The following is a 20,134-nucleotide window of genomic DNA, read 5'->3' as shown; positions in this document are numbered from 1 at the left end:
GGCAGGTGGAGCTCGACGATGATGCGAGAGAGAAATCGGCATTCGTAGTCCGAGGTAGTTTGTACTCCTGGCGAGTCATGCCATTCGGATTATGTAATGCTCCATCCACCTTTGAGCGGCTGATGGAGCGGGTGCTAGCTGGCCTTCACTGGGAAACCTTATTGGTTTACTTAGATGATGTAATCGTCTTTGCAACAACGGTGGAGGAAGAGTTGAGCCGACTTGCGACAGTATTACAACGCCTGCGAGCGTCCGGTCTCAAGCTTAAACCTAAAAAGTGTCACCTGTTCAGGAGGAGTGTACTGTACCTAGGGCATGTCGTGTCGGATGAGGGTATCGCTACTGACCCGGACAAGATTCGCGCCATACGGGAGTGGCCATCACCCAAGACGGTAAAAGATGTCCAGAGCTTTTTAGGTCTGGCGTCTTATTACAGGAGGTACATCAGAGGGTTTGCTGACATCGCCCGCCCCCTGCATGGTCTCACCGAGAAGTCAAGAGACTTCATCTGGAATAGCGCCTGTGAAGACGCCTTCCAGGAGCTGAAGATGAGACTACAACAATCACCTATACTCGCCTATCCTGTTGCAGATGCCGATTACATCTTGGATACTGATGCCAGTTGGTCGGGTATAGGAGCCGTTCTATCGCAGATTGTTGAAGGTCGAGAACAAGTCATCGCCTACGCGAGTAGAGTGTTAAGCAAGGCTGAGCGCAATTACTGCGTTACGAGGCGCGAGATCTTGGCGGTGGTAGTCTTCCTGAAACAATTTCGGCAGTACCTGTACGGGCGTAGAATTACCATTCGGACAGACCGCGGAGCCTTGCGATGGCTTGTAAACTTTCGGGATCCCCAAGGACAAATGGCGAGATTGCTACAGGTGATCAGTGAGTTCGACTTTACTGTGGTACATCGAGCAGGGCGCTCTCACACGAATGCGGACGGCCTATCAAGGATGCCTTGCACTCAATGTGGCCGAGAAGAGGGACAACAGGCAAAATGTCAACCGACAGACAACGATGAAGTAAAGAAAACAGAAACACCGTCAACGGTATCTCACTCGAGAGTCGTGACCGCACAACCGACCCTAAGTTCAGAGGAGTTGCGGAAGACGCAGCTGGAGGAAGAAGACCTCAGATGGGTGATAAAAGCAAAAGAAGAACATCAGCAAGAACCTGACTGGGCGGAAATGTCTGCGTTGTCGTCCAGGGCGAAGACTTATAGGCGCCACTGGGGCCAACTTGAAATCCGCAGTGGTGTTCTCTGCCGGAAATGGGAATCAGACGACGGGCGCGAGGTGAGATGGCTCACGGTGCTACCAGCGAAATACCAAGACGAAATGGTGAATCAACTACATGGCAACACATCTGGAGGACACTTGGGCGTAAGAAAAACCTTGGCTAAAGTTAAGGTGAGATTCTACTGGGCTGGAATTTCGGCAGACGTTCGATCCATCCTCAGGCGATGTAATGTCTGCGCCCGTAAAAAATCACCAACAAAGCCCAGAAGAGCTCCCCTGCAGCAAAAGATGGTTGGAGCGCCTATGGAAAGGGTTGCCTTGGACGTACTTGGTCCTTTACCGGTTACCGAGAGAGGGAACAAGTATATACTGGTGGTGGGCGATTACCTGAGTAAGTGGACAGAAGCCTACCCGATCCCGGACCAAACGGCAAAAACAGTAGCCGATAAATTCGTGAAAAAGTTTGTGAGCCGGTATGGTGTGCCCGAGGTTCTACACTCCGACCAAGGTCGTAATTTTGAGTCCCAGGTCTTCGCAGAAATGTGTCGCCTACTGGGCATCGAGAAAACGCGAACGACGCCGTACAATCCGAAGAGTGATGGGATGATTGAGAGATTCAATCGCACACTGGTCACAATGGTTTCTATGATGATAGAGCCCCACGGACGACAGCGAGATTGGGATGAAAAGATTCCACTGGCAATGTTTGCCTATCGTGCCTCACCACAGGAATCAACAGGTGAATCGTGAGGTGCGCCTTCCCATCGATTTGGCTGTTGAACAACCCCGTGATGACCAACAAGAGGTTGAAGGCGAAGAGACTGACTATGCGCAACAACTGAGGGAGCAGTTCAGACTCGCGCACGGTAGGGCACGTGAATATCTGAAGCGGAGCGCCAGAAGGCAGAATACTCATTACGACAGACGATCTGTGAAGTATAACTTGGTGGCTGGAGATTTCGTGTGGCTGCACAATCCGGCAAAGAGGAAAGGCTTGTCGCCTAAATTGCAGTGCCGATGGGAGGGTCCGTATCTCATCGTGCACAAGCTGTCCGATGTCATCTTCCGAATTCAACGTAAAAAGGGTGGAAAGATGAAAGTTGTGCATCGGGACCGCTTGAAGTCCTACATAGGAAATCCCCTAGTCTCATGGATTGAGAACACAACAGAGGCTAATGCAGACATGCTCAGCCAACAGCAGGAAACCAGCGTTCCAGCACAAGCGGAAGACAATTCCAGCGGGCAAATAGAGACGCCTACGACAGGGAGGCGAATTCCAAACCCAACCGCCCGTCCTTTCACCCCCAGAGTGTCACCAGAGGGCTATCACCCTACCCAGGAGACACCATCGATTGTGATTCCAAGTCCCAAAACCCCATTGAGGCCATACTGAGACCCCATTACCGCGTCAGAATCCCCCCCCCCCCAGGCATCGCAGGGTGCCCCAGAGATATCGCTAGATGTGAGAGATTGTTGTGAGAGCAAGAGAAGGTGAAACACACATTAATGAAATGCACCACTCTTGCATTTTCCCTACAGAGTCTGTACATACTCGCCATGGGCCGAGACAGTCAAGAGAAGTCCAGAGATGAGGCGGACCAGGACCACACTAGGTGCCCCAAGTGCCACGTGAGACTTCACAAGAAAAGCCTAGAACGCCACCTAATTACCGAGCATGGGCCGCGATTGTACTACTGGTGTAGGCGCTGCGCCGAAGGGAAAGCAATGCCGAATCCAAGGACAAGGCCACATCGGGCAAGAAATGCAAGTATGAACAGGCAGAGGACTTCCCCAGTAAAGATCGTGGCAAGGCTACGAAGAAGGCGAAGACTCCACAAAGCACGGTATCGAAGGCGCCAGCTGACGATGTACAGCCAAAGCTAGGCGAGGCTACGAAGAAGGCGAATACTCCACCTAGCACGGTATCGAAGGCGTCACCCATTGGAGAAAGTGCATGGAGAGCCTGCAGGGCACGGCTCTTCCAAAACAGAGTTGGATGCGGGACCGCTCCTAGCAAGTGAGGACATCCTCGAGATAGCGGTTTCGCCTACCTTATCCATGCTGTGGGACAGCATGCCGGCGGAAAATACCCCTAAGCCACAGACAGGAGGGAAACCTTTGAGCCTGGTCCGGCAACTGCAGCAGGATCCCGATGATGTCGAATCGATGTGTAGCACTGCCACTAAACCAGAGGAGCCGATACGGCAACCAGGAGAGATACCCCTTGGGAAGTTCTTTGCCGGGCAAGTCGTGAGGATCACCGAGACGGAGAAGACAGATACTTACCTTGGGGAGATGCGTACCCCTGCACGATTCTGCATCCCGTCACTACGATGTAGTCGTACTGAGAGAGGCTAGCGAGCCTGGGAAGGCGGGCCACACTTTTGAGTCGCCACCCCCGGTGAAGATTCGTAGGATCATCGTGGACAAGGACTCGAGGTCAGAAGGCGTGGGACCCTCCATTAACAACGCACAACTGGAAGGCTCCATGATTGGCAACGTGACAAAGATCACCGAGAGGAAGACCCGTAGTCTGTACCATGGAGGACTGTTGGTTACCCGAGAGGAAACCGAGCGCGTTTTTGATGTTAATTTTAAAGCTGGGTTTTGAGTTCACAAGTTAACAGAAACCAGGAGTTTCACCTTAGACGCCTTTACATCTTTTTAAGTTCACAAGTTAACAGAAACCAGGAGTTTCACCTTAAACGCCTGACACCTTGAAGTTTGCAAGTTGTTTAATTAAGTTTACCGATTAAGCTTAGGAGTTGTTTAAACTTAGTGTTTACATGTTAACTTTATTGAGGCCATAAATTTAAGAAGTGTTTATAAAAGTCGAACAGTTTGAAGTTTAATGTTAATTGAAGTTATGCTGTATAGCTAGGAACCTATCTAGGACCAGGAAGTCCAGTAGAGATCACCTTATGTCAAAATTTAAGAGACTTTAGGTGGACCAATGTTTCTTTTATTTATTTTTGTATAAGTTTATTGGTCTGACCAAACTTAAGGCGAGGCTGTGTAACGAAACATTGGACATAGTGCCAGTCTAGGGTACTGGTGCCCGCGTCGGTGGTCTCCGCGCTGCTACTGTCTATGCACGCGCTGCCCGCGGGTATAAAAGCGTGCGTCAGCCGCGCGCGCGATACTCACTCACTCACTCTGTCAATCACAAGCTGAGTCACAAGCAGAAGCGCATGACACGAGTTATTTCTTGGGTGAGTCGTCAGTCAGTTTCATGCAGGTCTGACAGCGCTGCAATTGATTATCCGCTAGCGAGTTAATCTAGAAGAGGGACCAACCGGACGGGCTGCCTTTACATCACTAGTTGGTGAGTTTACTGGCCAGGAAGAGTTAAAATAAGCAGCCAACATTGTGTCCACGTTAGAGTTAGCGATAGACGCCTATATAGGAGTCGCCTGTCAAGGCGCACACAATAAAACACCATTGTTACGTTATATAAAGAGGACTGAGACTTAATCATTGTCTCCTGTGAGTTATTGGGCCTAATAGGGTGAGAGTGATTGAGTGCGAGTATCGCTGGTCCACTGCAATGCCTGGGGTAAACTTCCTCCAAACGAGGTAACGTCCCGCGTTTCCCGGTAACCGCTCATCGGGAAAGCCTAATCCTGTCAGCGTCCGTCCGGCGGCATCTCCCGGCTGGAGGCAGGGACGAAGTATAGGCGGACCGTTACAGTATACTCTGTCCAGAAAAACAACAGCTTTATCATTTTTGAATGTCACTTCATCTTTTGTTATAAATGTAATTTAACACGAAGCATAAATGCCAAAGTTGTTGTTTTTCACCAACATAAACCATGCACTAAACAAGGGGTTGCCTTGTTTATTGTGCCTTTTGGATTCTTGCTAATACTTGCTTAAGGTTTTGAATGGATCAGGATGATATTTGGTTTTGAAATTAAGAAGCAAATTGAAAATGATGAGCGGTGACTAAAGCTCTTCATCACCTGTTAGCAACCATTGGTTACAGCAAGTATGAATATGTGTTGAATAATGGCAAACAATTGAATTACCACTCTTTCTCCCTTTCTCATTCTCTCTCCGCCTTTGCAGGCGATGCTGTGCATGATGGACAAGATTCCAACATAACATTTTTCGTGTCCTAATTTAGGCTAATTGCTTGCACAAAAACCCCTTCAAGTTGAAATGCATGAGTCCATTATGTGTGATATTAATCTGTTCTTAATAATAATAATAAAAATAAAATCTTAATAATGTCCACTGCAAATATATTTAAAAGCAACTATCTTCAGACTGCTGTCTCCTCTTGGTATAGTTCACCAGCTTAAAGATTGCCTAATAATTTTTCAGGGTAAGATTTTTTTAAAATCCTTCCAATGAAACTGAATATTTTGAAGCGTGCATTATGTGTCAATAATCTATTTGTAGATGTCCAACAAAATGATAAATAAATACAGAAACCAAGCATTTGACTGAAAATTGTATGGAAATAACATGGACATAGTTTTACCACTGCCTTTTAGGCGATACAAATTTATCTTTAATACCCTATGAACGAAGAGTTTTCTTCAAGTAACGATGGAGTTTAGCCTCTTAAAATCTCAGATGAAGCATTAAAAGTCTCAGTTGTAATCGATTCATTGTGATTAATTTTGTAGCGTTTATAGTGGAGATAGTGTCAGGGCGGCCCATTTTATGAATATCAATTATCAATGTAAAACATATACATAACCTCTTAATCTTTTAAAATTCCTTAATTTTAAAATTCAGAAATACCTGAATTCATCAATAAAGAAGTTCTGCTAAATTAAGAGTAGCTTGTCTGTATGATTTATTTTTATTAAGGGTTTAAATGCATGCAGTTGCAGCCACTGAAGCGTGAAAAGTTACATAAGTGGGTCCATCCACGTTTTCAACATAACCATATAAACCTCCCTTAAAATGAAAAGATATAAGAAATTAGCTATTGTTCAGGGTCACATTGCAGGAAATGCAATACCAGTTAAAAGAAACTGCAATTTTGACATTTGAACTTGTACATGTAATACCACAATCCTCAAACGTGTTTAATTTGTACAAAATAAGTACATGTGTAGCGGGGATGATATAGTCAAATGCTATACGCCGACACAATTAATTTTTACCGGTTATACGCTTGTGTATTTTGCTTGAAACCAGTGAGTTTTATTTCATTTCCGTCTAAAAAGGGATAAGATTTCAAACGTTGTATATCTAATACAAATATCCTCAATAAAGAATATTTATATTACAAAAGAAAAGAAAACCCAGGGTTCTAATAATTACAAAACAATTAATACAATTAATACAATGAATATAAAAAGGGATGACTAAAGGGCCTATCTTGACGGGACTTGCTTGACTTGACGGAACTTGACGGGACTTGCGGAACGTGACGGGACTTGCTTGACTTGATGAAGGGAAACTTGAAGACTTGACTTGACTTGACTTGATGAAGGGAAACTTGAAGAATTGGAGACTTGACTTGATGACGCTCTCAATACTTTGAACAGTGAGAGCAAGACAACTGGACGAAAACGGGGTCCAAAAGGATATGTCTATACCCCTTCTCTAGCTGTCAGTTTATGAATGCAAACTGTCCAGTTAAGCACTCGTGTCCTTTGTTCCTAGATCAGGACTGATAGTGGGGGGGCCAATGTACTTCCGTTGGCATGTCATGTTAATTTATGGCAACCATTATAAATGTAATCTTATGAGTCCTGAGAACAAGAAAATTGATGTTGCCATTTTTTCCATTGACCTTTAGTGACCTTGACCTGAGGTCAAAGTTCATGGGTCATTTTCCACCTAAAATTTGCCTTTCGGAAGGGTTTGCGAAGATTTTCGAGGCAAGTCAGCACATATTGTATTTGGTTGAGAGTTTCTCCATTATAATAAATGTTATTATTAATGTATTTATGGGTTTTCCTGAAGAAAACATGGAAAAATGTCACTTTTGCCCGAAAAGGGCCGGGTTGTTTTGACCATCTCACGCAGATTCCGCCCCCCCATGACCTCGGCCATCGAGTGACGAAAAATTATGAAACTCCGTACATGCATAGAACAACTTAACATGAACAAACCCAAGAAATTTCATGACTATGGGTCAAAGGGTTTTGGAATTACGGCTAATTAATTATTCATAAGCACGTATGGTAATTCAATTTTTGGTATCAAAAGATGTGCAAGACTCGAGGCTAAAAAGTCAGGACAGCTCAGGCCGCGAAATAAATAACTTTTCAAGAGTATCGCGAAAAAAGTTGAAAGGGGGGAAATCTGCCCCCCTTTTAGGGCCAAAATATGACCAACCCTTTAGTGCCTGGCATCTAAATATGAAATTGTTGTAAAGTGTCCTCTGCAGTACCGCACTCACACAGGGTGTTTGTCGGTTGAGGAAAATCCCCACTTCTTCATGGTGCTTTTGGTGCGAGCCACTCCAGAGCGGATGTGATTTAAGCACCTCCAGGTCTTCCATCCTAATGCCACCGCCACAATCCACAAAACAGCCCAAGCCACGCATAATTATCGGGGATTTAATAGCCACAGCAGCATCATTGGCTATCATTCCAGCACAGACGTCGACGCTTTTGAATTGGTGGCCGAAGCAAGTCAACTGAGCCTTATTCACAATCAGGCATGCAACTTTTCCTCGGATCAGCTGATTTCCTCTTTTTTTATTCTCATTTTTGCCATTTAAAATTGAAAATCACTGTACAAAGTCTTCTGAATTTAGGAATTTCCTCTTTTTTGGTGAGTTTACAGTTGCATGCCTGCACAATGCGAAACTGTCAAAGTTTTTCCACAGTGGAGGCTGGAGATAAAGTTTCAACCCTGCTCTAGCCCTTGTGAGCCACAACATCACCTCACTTAGCAACAAGATGGTCCTTGACCCCATTCCAAAGACCCGACATCGCCCTATTGGAATCAAAGTGACTGCTGCTGTCTCTTCGCAACAATTCCATTCCACCGCTGTTTCAACTTAGTAAGGCTAACTGTGAAGGCTTCACCAATGAGCTCAAACACCACCTAGCTGACATTGATCCAACCCCTAATAACTATGACACCGGTTTGTTGATGTGGTGGTGCAAGAACATCCCTAGGGGCTGCCGTTCTGATTACATCCCCGGCTTAGCATCCCGTAGTGCTGAACTTTACAGGAAATAGTAACGCATGTATGAAAACGACTCTCTTGCTGTCGATACCATCTCATCTGGGGAGGAATTAATAACAGCCATATCAGAACAGCTTCAAAGCTTGTGGCAAACCCTTGTGGTAACCACCAATATGGCCAAGAAGCCAATATGGCCTCCAAGCCTGGAGTATAATATAAAAAAAGGCTCAGCCAAGTGAACAGCATTGTAACATCACCGCCAACCAAATAGCCCACAACAACTGCTATTTAAATGGCAAAGTGCCACGTTCTCCTAATAAGCGACCGAAAGCCAAGCTCCGCCAGAAAGACCCCGCCATCGACCTAATTGGCTTCATCAAATCCTTCTCTGCTAATGAACTTGCGACTGGCATAAATAAAGAATAGGAAATCAACCAAACTGGATAACATTTTCACCAAAGAACTGAAACATCTTGGACCAAACGCCTCAAATTGGTTACTCCAGCTCATCAACACCTGCCCCGCCACACAAACAATACCTAAAGTGTGGCAAAAGTCGAAGGTCATCGCCCTCCTAAAACCCGGGAAAGACCCAATGCATGTCAAAACTTATCGTCCCAAAGTCACACATTCAAGTTGCTGGAATATTTCCTCCTCAACCTTCTTGCCTCTTCATTGAGAAACAACTGATACAGGAACAGGCAGGCAGGCGTCCGTCCCGGCAAATCTACAACGGGACAGCTTCTAAACCTCACTCAGTACATTAAGGACTGCTTCCATCAGAAAAAAAATAGATCACCGGCGCTGTCTTTGTTGATCTTACAGCTGCTTTTGACAGTGTTAACCGTTGCTGACTCCTTCAGAAGATCCTGGACATGAAGGCAGACCTGACCCTTACCCAGTTTATTGGTGTTCTACTGAAGAACCATCGTTTCTTTGTAGTATTCAAAGGCAGAGTAGAGTACGTCTTCAAAGGAACGGTCCCCCAAGGGAAGACGTTGACCGATGCTCTTGACCAGTCACAGCAGTGCTACACTGTGAGTCACCTGAAAGCGATCAACCCTGCTATTAAGACCCAAGTGTGTACCTCCTGGATTGACCAGGCTGGTGGCGTCTCCCCCACTACATGAGATGCCAATCAAGCCTGCAGAAGCCTTACCTACAGGATCCAATGCAGGATGGAAGACCTGGAGGTGCTTAAATCACCTCTGCTCTGGAGTGGCTCGCACCAAAAGAAGTGGGGATTTTCCTCAACCGACAAACACCCTGTGTGAGTGTGGTACTGCAGAGGACACTTTACAACATTTCATATTTAGATGCCAGGCACTAAAGGGTTGGTCATATTTTGGCCCTAAAAGGGGGGGGGGGGCGGTTTTCCCTCTTTCAACTTTTTCCGCGATACTCTTAAAAAATTATTTATTTCACGGCCTGAGCTGTCCTGACTTTTTAGCCTCGAGTCTTGCACATCTTTTGATACCAAAAACATAACATTCGAAACACAGGTTGCCGCGCAGCGAAATATTTTCGGCGCTACCCTCCGTCAAAACTGAATTTCCCCATATATACGTAGTGTACACATTTGAATTACCATACGTGCTTATGAATAATTAATTAGCCGTAATTCCAAAACCCTTTAACCCATAGTCATGAAATTTCTTGGGTTTGTTCATGTTATGTTGTTCTATGCATGTACCAAGTTTCATAATTTTTCGTCACTCGATGGCCGAGGTCATGGGGGGGGGGTGGAATCTGCGTGAGATGGTCAAAACAACCCGGCCCTTTTCGGGCAAAAGTGATATTTTTCCATGTTTTCTTCAGGAAAACCCATAAATACATTAATAATAACATTTATTATAATGGAGAAACTCTCAACCAAATACAATATGTGCTGACTTGCCTCGAAAATCTTCGCAAACCCTTCCGTAAGGCAAATTTTAGTTGAAAATGACCCATGAACTTTGACCTCAGGTCAAGGTCACTAAAGGTCAATGGAAAAAATGGCAACATCAATTTTCTTGTTCTCAGGACTCATAAGATTACATTTATAATGGTTGCCATAAATTAACATGAAATTTCGACGGGAACCCAAATCTGCACATTGGCCCCCCTACTATGAGGATGAATACATGAATATGGCAGGTTCAGTTGGAGGGTTACGGAAGACAGTTTAAACAGTGAAGCTGGGTTCTTCCAACTACCTGTCTCTGTTAATTGCAGTTCAGTGGTCAAGTCAATATCAATATTAATTTCATAAATTACTAAGTAAATGGATTCTACAAAATAAGCAAAAGTGAAAGTCCCTTTAAACAAGAGGCTGTGTGTAACGTTGTCATGGTCACCAGTGCTGGTCAATGCCCTCTACCACTAGTGCGCATATGTACGTACATGCACATGTACATGTAGGTTGGTCTTACCCAGAAGTGAGTAAGGTACCCCAAGGACATTATACCAAGACCAATGCCTCAGGCATGACAAGGTTATACCTGTTGCATCACAACACTTACAACAATTCAGTGAATTCGAATGACGCATAATAAGAAAGTAAAAGTTGATCAGGATGGAAAATACCAAGACCCTGAATAATCAAATTAATCTTAAAACAAAAAGGAATATAGAAAATGAAAACTTGGATATAGAGAAAATACAGAAAAAGGCTAGCTACTGAAACAAACTAAACTAAAATCAAACTTTAAAGGCTATATAATTCTAGATATATCAAGTAAAATGAATACACTTATCAAATGATCAAAGAGAACTGTTACAAATTCACAGAATTTTGTACTAAGGAAATAATTCCTCTTTTCACTCTAGTCAAAACTAACTGAAAATGATTATAAGATAGCTGATTGTCTTTTGGAATATGCCAAAAAGTTAACCAAATAATCAGTGGATGTCTATAATAATAAATCATGATTTTTGTACATGTAGTCCTACAAACTCTTCTTTCTTAAATAAAGTTCCACTTTATTTAGACTAGAGTCGCCACAGGTCTTTTGTACAAAAATGACAAATCTTAGTACGTAAACTTTCAGATCAATCAAAGAAAATCAAAGATAACTCAAACAATTTAGAGAATCGATCAATTTGGAATTTGTTCTACTTTCAGAGAACATGGTTACTTCTCAAATCAAGTTATGTGAAAATAAATGCATCAAACATCCAAAAGAAAATAGTGCTTGCTTCAAGAAATGACAACAACGAAATCATAAAAAAAATTGTCAACTGCAGTGAGAACTTCTCAAGTGGAAATTGGCCAAAGTTGGAATGTCCAAGAACTTAATATTCATCTATTAAACTTAACAACACTCTCAACTCAATACAGTGATGGATTGAAAGGAACATAATAGTAATAATAACAACATGTTACGACTCGGTCTAAACTTCGAGTAAAGAATAAACACTTTAACCTAGGAGTAAAAGTAAGATAAAAGTATTATCGAACTCACCTAGAGCAGGACAGAGGATGAATACATGAATATGGCAGGTTCAGTTGGAGGTTACAGAAGACAGTTTAAACAGTGAAGCTGGGTGCTTCCAACTACCTGTCTCTGTTAATTGCAGTTCAGTGGTCAAGTGAAGGGAAAGTTCACTGGCCACCGAATTTATACAGTTCCTCCTCAAGGACTATTGTGGTTGGTTGCAAGTTCTGCTACCAACCGCCCACACGCGCTGCCAAGCAACCCACACACTTCTAAGAAAGTGAATGACCTAAGTCTGGGGGAGTTAGGAATTCGAAAAAATGGGGGGCACAAAATTCATCCTATTACACATGATATAGCAAGTTCCACCATTAGTCGATCTAAACCGAGGCGGCCACGCTGATTGAACGTATTCACTGACAGTGCGCGTATACATGCGCGTAGAATCGCGCGAAGTGCTTTTGGCCTCGTTTTCAAGTTTGGCGAATCCACTGACCTCTGCGTTTTGCGTTTTCACGAAGTGGCGAATCCGTTTCGTAATTAACAGCTCTTAACTTAAACTACACATCCATTGCAGAAATATGTATTTGGTCATGTCATTTAACTAATGAGCTGTCGTATCAATGAAAACTATTTTGAAGTTTGGATTAAAAGTGTGGCGAAATGACAGTTTCAAAAAGTGACCAACTTTAAACCGATTTCCTCACAACGCAGTGTTTGCGATGTGTGGGCGGATTTCGCCACTTCGTGAAAACGCCGACAAATTCTCTGATGCATAAAATAAAAAGTGAACAATGACACGCTTTTTGACGTGATTTAAAAGAAAAATGTCAATTATAATTAGGTTTTTTTTGCTTACAATGTCTGAATGCGATCTTATGATATTGATGGCGGGGGTTTCTAGCTACGGGCTGAGTTAGAATTTACCAATAGTGACTCAGTACAATTTGACGGTTCTGCTCGAAGACCAGTTTGGTATCACTTATCCAAGCCAACATGCAGGAATGGCTGGCTTCCATGAGGCAATCTGTGAACTTATCGATCTTGAAACTGCCTTTAGATTTCTTCGAAGGGTCGACCATCCATAATCCGTACAAGCATGAGCCCTCAGAAGACCACCATGTTGTAACCAGCTTGTTGCCATGGAAACAAACGGGTTGCATGAAACTACGGTTACTAGTCATGAAGGTCCCGATTCGCTCTCCGTCCAGATCCATTACTGTAACAGCCCAAGAATTTGAAAATACAACAAGCAGCTGACCATTGAACACGCAGGAAGTCGCTAGAGCGAAATTTGTCTGCTCCTCTGGATCAATTGGTACAGCAAACGTCTTGACGCACTTCCCTGATTCCAGGTTCCAGACCTTTACGACGAAATCTGTAGAAACGCCGATGACCATACCATCTCCGAGATGGCACGATATCGGTACCAAAATACCTGAATCGATCTCATGTAAGCAAGCCCCACTGCGCGCTTCCCAAATTCGAAGCAGATTACCATTGTACATTCCTGCTATGATCTTGTCCTTGTAGTCCAGGCCAGCGAGAATCGAGCCGCTCTTGAGGATACAACGACGGGCCCCATCTGCAGCATTCCAGACCCAAATATCATTGTCTGAGAAACGTCTATACCTAACTCCTTCTGGAGTAGCAGCACTAACAATTGTGTCACCATCAAAGAAGAGACGAGACACAGTAAGACGATGCCGCTCCGACATGACTTGCAGCTGCTCTCCAGTTTGGGCGGAATAGGTACGAATTGAACCGTCACCGTATCCTGCAGCTATGACGCCGCTCTTCATCTTCAAGGCTTCGGGCCTGTTGCTGATGTATGCATCAATGACATGTTGACGTTCTCCGTGAGAAACGTCCCAGATCTGCAACGTGCTTTTGTTGATACCTGCAACTAGAGAGTCTCCTTCGCCTGCCAGATTGCAGACGGACGGTTTATCTCTAGTACGTGCAAAAGCATCGTCAGAATCGTATTCGTTACTGTCGGACATATAAACTTCGTCCTCATCTAGGTCGGACGGTTCTTCCGGGTCATAGTCTTGATAATAGGCTGGGCCTTTCTTAGGCCTGATTCCCTTTAAGCCAAACTGAAGTGTTGCGACAAAGAAACGGTTTTTGTTCCAGTTTTCTTCAAGGTGCTTTGCCTTCATGTAGACTTCCTTCCATTTACAAGTAGTCACGAGTTGAGGCCAGTCTGAGCCGGTTACAACCGCATCGACTGGGAATGTAGGAGCGCCTCCTTCACCCATCTCCTGCTCTTGTAAAGTAGGTTTAAACGGAACCTCTTTGCAAATATCTTGAACTGTACCATAGCGCTCCCATCCTTTCTCTTGACATAGAGGGCGCCACAGGGCATCTTGATTGGCTGCTTCTCTCCAGGATCGATTACATAATGCCACGTGACAGAGATCCTTGACCGTCATGTCATTCAAAATCATCTTCTTCAACTCGGATGGAAGGCTGGTAAAGTAATCTTTAGACGCAGGAAGGGCCATGGTAGCTGTGCAAGAAAATCAGTATGTGATTTCACAGTGAATAGGTGGAAATGAAAGGGGAAAATCGGTCCTATGAACAGGAATGCATGTCCTCCTTAAATTGCCTTTAGGCGTTTTCATAAATTATTAGCACCATACATGTGCCTCATAGTTTCCTTTACACAGAGCGATTAAAATACAGCGGAACCCGAAACGCCAAAACATATTTCATGTTAAAAAATAAAAAGTAGCACTAAAAGTAACAATGACTGGAAAGCCAATTTCATAAACTACTTTTAGATGAAAACAATGCTTAAATTTGCAGAGTCCGTTCCTAGAATATCTCCATTTAAACGCAATGACCCTAAAACCTGTTTCGTCACACACACAAAATGAAAAAAAAATATTGTGTGATCTGATTGAAAAAGAAAGAAAATGACACATAATACTTGTTTCATCAACAATTGTTGAAACAAGCACATTGTGTCATTTCTTTACTGTAACAACAGACTGTAGTACACATTGTCTTTATTAACAACCAGCTAGGGTGTAGCAAGGTCATATTTACTTCCTGGAAAAAAGGGCACTTGCACATCCGTGCTGAAATGTACCCACTTTGCCTCCGTAAAATCAAATAGTGTGAGTTTGTTTATATTGTAAATCGAGGACACACATGTGCAACATATTCGGTGAATCGAGGACAGGGACCAAATCGAGGACGACCTTGATTAGAAAATGTGAACAAAACAAATGAGAGCTGTTGCGAAAAAAGGTGGGGTACAAACAAAGGAAAAGGGAAGAGGAACAAATGACAATACTCGATTTACACCATAAACAAACGTTGCTGCGTTATACCCGTGTGTGTGCGTGTTGGGAGGGGGGGGGGGGGGGGGGGTGGAGGGAGGGACCGGTACCATGCATCCGTCGATGGGGGCAGTGCTCAAAACCGACAATTACGCACACAAACGGACAATAATGGTGCTTTTCAGGTGCGAAATTCAAAACAAAAGTCAACCATTACAGCAAATGGCGAATGACACAGAAAAGGGCACGATTTCTTTTTAAACGGGCACTTTCCAGAACAAAAAGGCACGTGTTACCAAAAGAAGGCACTCTTTACAAATCTGGGGGGGGGGGGGGTTAAAGCGCCGGTCGAAACAGGGCATTTGAATGTAAAGGGAAGTCTCTACGCCCATGACAACCATGCTTAGGCAACAATGTGATTTGTAAAATCCACTGGTTTCCAACTGAATAAGACGGGCCTTCAAAAGGACCTTTTATTGAATACTTTTACTTTGAAACTGATGTTTATCGCTGGTGATGTTTGAAGACAACTTGAATGATGATTCGTGAAATCCCTTTTGTTGACGAAAGAGCTTTTAGGATCATTCTGTTTAAATGTTCTGTTTAAACTTTAAACGGATTGATCAATATATAAGTATTGTATTCATCTAAAAGCAGTTTATGAAATTGGCTTGCCAGTCATTATTATTTTTGGTGCTACATACACATTAATTGTTGGAATTGGGTCAAGAACATTCAGTTTTCTACCTATTATTGAATTGGCATTAACATGGCATTGTTTTTTGGTAAAATCTGCTGTACTCTGCAGAGGCTGATCCATTCTTGGTGGGGGCGATAGGTTTGTATAGGAATGTTCCCCTTTTCCTGCATGCATATCTGCCTCTAAACGAGATAGGAAGGGTTAACCCCCCCCCCCCCCCCCCCAGTTGCCACAGCCTTGAAGTTTTGTCTTGGGTTAAAACCGATTGCAAAGAAAATGACTTTTTTTCTGGATTAAAGTACTGATAAGTGGATTTTAAGTGGATTACAGATTGTTTTCTTCTGTGATTCATTTATTGAACAATTATTCATAAATTCACTACATAGTATAGGTCGACATTGAAGGTACAGCCTTTTTCCTAGTTCCAAATAGCAAACATCAGCCAGGCTGCTTTCGGCTCAAATTCTCCACGAATTCAAGTGGCATTGGTTAAAAAGTTAACCTTGGGTGATGGAGATACTGTAAAATAATTTTCCAACTTTGAGCTCTTTTTATTTTGACTTTACGATGTCAAAAGTACCGATGCTTCTTTTTCTAAATCTGGATTGGTTTTAATTAGTTCCGAATCAATCAAAAACTGCTTCGCGCGAAAATCTGCAGCGCGACGGCATAAGCACACGCGCGGACCGAAAACCCTTGACACCTTTTTTTTTTTTGGCGGATTTTGCAATATTAGAGACTTTTTAACTTATTTTGATGCAACAAACATTCGATGGAAGAGTTTATACGACTGTAGTGTATGAACAAAATATTCGAAATAACACGGTACGAGTGATGTACCGAGGACAACATTTATCGTCGCAGCTCCCGTGATTTTTTACAAACCGTCCAAAGATGTCAAAGTGCGAGTCGGAAATCTTCCCAGAATTTCTTTTCTTAAAAGAAAAGATCTTTGTGTATCGAAAGCTTACATTTTCCATTTAAAATATGCACTTCGTCAGAAAGAAAACAAGTACAGAAGACTAATCCAAAAGAGGTAGGTTTTTGTTTGAACCGGTCCTAACTAAAGTAAAAATCCGGAATTAGGAAAAAAAACCGACTGCATCTAGCGCTATACAGTTTCACTGTTCGTATGGCGAGCTTGAGCACCAGACTCACCCCGAATTCCGCTTGTTTCAAGCGTTTCGTTGCAAAGTGGTCCTGCTTGGTCCGCCGGCGTCGCAGGCCCAGCGTCCGCAGGAGGTCGCGGCCAGTCCTTTGTGGGTATGGGGATCAGCTCGTCGTCTTGACGAGATGGATTAGCGGCGGTAGGTCCTCGGCCACGGTTAGATCTGGTGGTGCGAGGCGTCCCTCCTGGCTTCCTGTCCTCTGAGGTCCGCTGAGACGCGGCGGACTGCCGCTTTGATTTGCGCGTAGATTTCGGCATCGTTTGAAATACGAGCTGCGCCGGCTGTACACTATATGAGCTAAATATGGAAACAAAGAAAACGTAAATTTCAGAATAAGTGTTGTTACTACAATATATTTATATGTTGCAGAGCTTGAAAATGGGCCTCAATACACGGCAAAAGCTCATGCGTCGCACCGGGTACCATCCAACCACTTTGCAAGGAAAGTGGCTCGATGGCTTGCCATCCTGAAAATGAGACACAAAATCAATATACTGAATGAATATATACAAAAGCAATTAAGACTGATGAGGAATAGTCACGGCCGTTCCGGTCGTATTCATTATGCGTAACAAAAGTATTGCCCATTCGTTAGTTTGTCTTTTATTTACTCCAATTACGCACGTAACGTCATGCAAACATGGCGGCGTCCAGGGACTAAAAATACGATGTAAATTTCACACAAACAAATCCCAGTAATGAACAGTTTTTGTCATTTTCTTTTCTGTAAACTTGTTTTTTCCATAAAGTAACAAAAGTTTTACGAAAAAAATGAAATAAACCTGATCATATTTGACTTAAAAGTGAATTTTCGTCAATTTATTGGGTTTTCTGTGTGACGTTCTTCGTTCGTATCGTCGACAAAAATGAACAAAAAAGACCAAAGATTCCCTCTCAACCCTGGTGGTTATGAAAAAATATCAGCTTTTACCATAAAATACAAAGGTAGATTCAACTAAAAGCGATCATAGGATTTCTGGGCCGCAATCAATTCTTTAAAAATCAGACGATAAACATCGTCAAATGCGCGGTTATTTTCATTCTTCACTTCATCGTCAACTTCGTGGGTTCACTGCTTATGCATTTGCTTTATGTGCATAGCGCGGGGAACCAGTATGTGTGGCGCTGCTGGCGCGCTATACAAAAATACAACTTTCACTCACGCAACACAACAATAAAAACACAGAAGACCGTAGAGTTCGTGTCTTTCAAAATGGTGTTTTATTTACATCAGCATGAGTTTTAAATTTCACGAGGCATCATTAGAAAAAATATGTAGAATTTGCACAAATAGATTACATCCAGGATCTACAGTTTCAACTAGGAAGCCAGTATTTTGTGCGAATGTAAACAAGGAAATTTTCAATGTGTTTGGAGTAAGTACTTGGGAGGACACACCTGATCAGCATCCACAAAAACTATGCGAGAAATGCGCCAGGAAAATTAGGCACTACACTTCTGGAGAAAGGACCTACAGTGTGAGTAACATAAAAAGACGACAAACTGTGCAAAGCGAATGGCCAAAACATTCCCGGACAGGCAAGTGCTTTGTTTGTAAATTAGTACCTCAACAAGGCAGAGGCGGAGGCTCCTATAAACCTAAATGTGACTCCAGCAGACAAGTGAAGAGTACAGACTCGGCGCTTTGCTTTCAAGGAAAGGACAACATCTTTAGTGAGTTGCCTTCACAAACATTGTCATGTATAGTGCCTCCAAGCATTGACATTCTTTGCCATCGAGGAGAAGAATTTTTGTTTATCTGTGTAATATGCCAATGCATAATCAGCCGACCAGCGGTGCAGACACCATGTGAACATGTGTTTTGTTCAACCTGCCTCAGTAAATGCTTCCAGTTTGCATCGTGTCATAAAATTAACTGTCCTACATGTAAACAGACTTTGGACTTCCAGGAGGTTACAAAAATTCCCCGTATCTTAAATGTACAGCTTGACAACCTGACAGTGATTTGCCATAACTGCACACAAATTGGCAGACTGTCCCAACTTGTAGATCATGACTGTTCACCGAACAGTACCCCAGACCACAAAGTAACCATAGTGGAAGCACCCAAGTCTTCCCTACTTCCCCAAGATGATAAAGCTGCTCAGATTACAAATGCAGCAAGGATCCTTAAAGAGCTGGCTTCTAATCACAAAGTTGGCACACAAATACCATCTGAAGTCGAAGAAGCTACCGATAAATGGATGTGCCACAAACTAAAACAAGATAAATCTCTGGTCACAATCAAAACAGGTGGACGGGTAAGTTCAAAGATAATATTAATAGACTTAAATTTTCTTTCTTCATAAAATACTTTATACATTAACCACAAAATAAAGGTACCTTTAGTTCTATATTTTTCGGTTTTTTTTCCATCATTACAAATTTCACAAAGAATCTTTATCATCTGGCGCACTAAACTCACTTTGAATTTTTTGGAACAAAATTTCTTGTGAACCAAGCCAGACAATATTTACATGAACACTGAATTAAAATGGGATACATACGTGTAGGTGGAAGATTTAAATAATTTTTTTTTCGGGGGGGGGGGGGTTCAAGTACAAGGTTGACATGATTTCTTTTCTCAGATGTTTCTCCAGCCAGTATCACGAGAGTTGAACCAATCATTTTGTGAAAAAGATCACACATTCCAGAGTGCATTTGGGCCAAAAATTTTGCCCTAGAGTCACTATTTTTTTGGATTCAGTTTTGCATGACTGATGATTCAAAAATTTTGTTTTGCTTGACCTGGCCTTGTACATTGTATGTGTTTGGACTGAGTACATGCACATCCAGATTCATCCTTGGTTTGATTAATTTTCTCAGCCAACCTATATCCAACGAGTTGTGATGTCCCAACGCAGTGATGACAAATCCTCAAAGTGTCTGGCATCTTCTGGAATGACGACGGAGAAATCTATGGCAATGATGCGTGACTGCAGCCTTGCGTGGAATCAGCTACGGAAACTCAGAAGGTATAACTGCAGGAAATCTTTGGGGGAAAAAAAATATATAAAACATTTGAATTATAATTGGTTGAACATACAAACACTTAACTAATTTACAACAGGTACATGAGTGGAGCAAACATTCCTTCAGAGCGGGCCATGCGCAAGACTCAGAAAATGCTACTCAAGGATAATCTAGCTGGCGAAACGATCAAGCTCTTTTTCAACACAAATGCAGCCGATGGGATCAATGGCATGAAGC

The 20,134-nt window shown here is 43.0% G+C and overlaps 2 protein-coding genes across 2 annotated transcripts; one reads left to right on the top strand and one right to left on the bottom strand.

Moving 5' to 3' along the window:
- Positions 1-6,128: 6,128 nt before the first annotated feature.
- On the bottom strand, positions 6,129-14,268 carry LOC119725258 (F-box/WD repeat-containing protein 7-like). Its single transcript, XM_038196598.1, has 2 exons — positions 11,793-14,268; positions 6,129-6,862 (listed from the first exon to the last, which is right to left on the bottom strand). The coding sequence occupies exon 1, from the start codon at positions 14,213-14,215 to the stop codon at positions 12,689-12,691; it is 1,527 nt and encodes a 508-aa protein (XP_038052526.1). The 5' UTR covers positions 14,216-14,268; the 3' UTR covers positions 6,129-6,862; positions 11,793-12,688.
- A 3,803-nt stretch (positions 14,269-18,071) lies between these two features.
- On the top strand, positions 18,072-19,359 carry LOC119725259 (V(D)J recombination-activating protein 1-like). Its single transcript, XM_038196599.1, has one exon. The coding sequence runs from the start codon at positions 18,160-18,162 to the stop codon at positions 19,231-19,233; it is 1,074 nt and encodes a 357-aa protein (XP_038052527.1). The 5' UTR covers positions 18,072-18,159; the 3' UTR covers positions 19,234-19,359.
- Positions 19,360-20,134: the final 775 nt, after the last annotated feature.

This window comes from Patiria miniata, unplaced genomic scaffold (assembly GCF_015706575.1).
Source record: "Patiria miniata isolate m_02_andy unplaced genomic scaffold, ASM1570657v1 HiC_scaffold_19, whole genome shotgun sequence".
Lineage (NCBI taxonomy): Eukaryota > Metazoa > Echinodermata > Asteroidea > Valvatida > Asterinidae > Patiria > Patiria miniata.
This window is presented reverse-complemented; position numbering and strand designations above follow the sequence as displayed.

Bases quoted from the DNA above. Each gene is read 5' to 3' on its own strand.
- LOC119725258 (XM_038196598.1), bottom strand. From the start codon at position 14,215: ATGATTTTGAATGACATGACGGTCAAGGATCTCTGTCACGTGGCATTA.
- LOC119725259 (XM_038196599.1), top strand. From the start codon at position 18,160: ATGAGTTTTAAATTTCACGAGGCATCATTAGAAAAAATATGTAGAATT.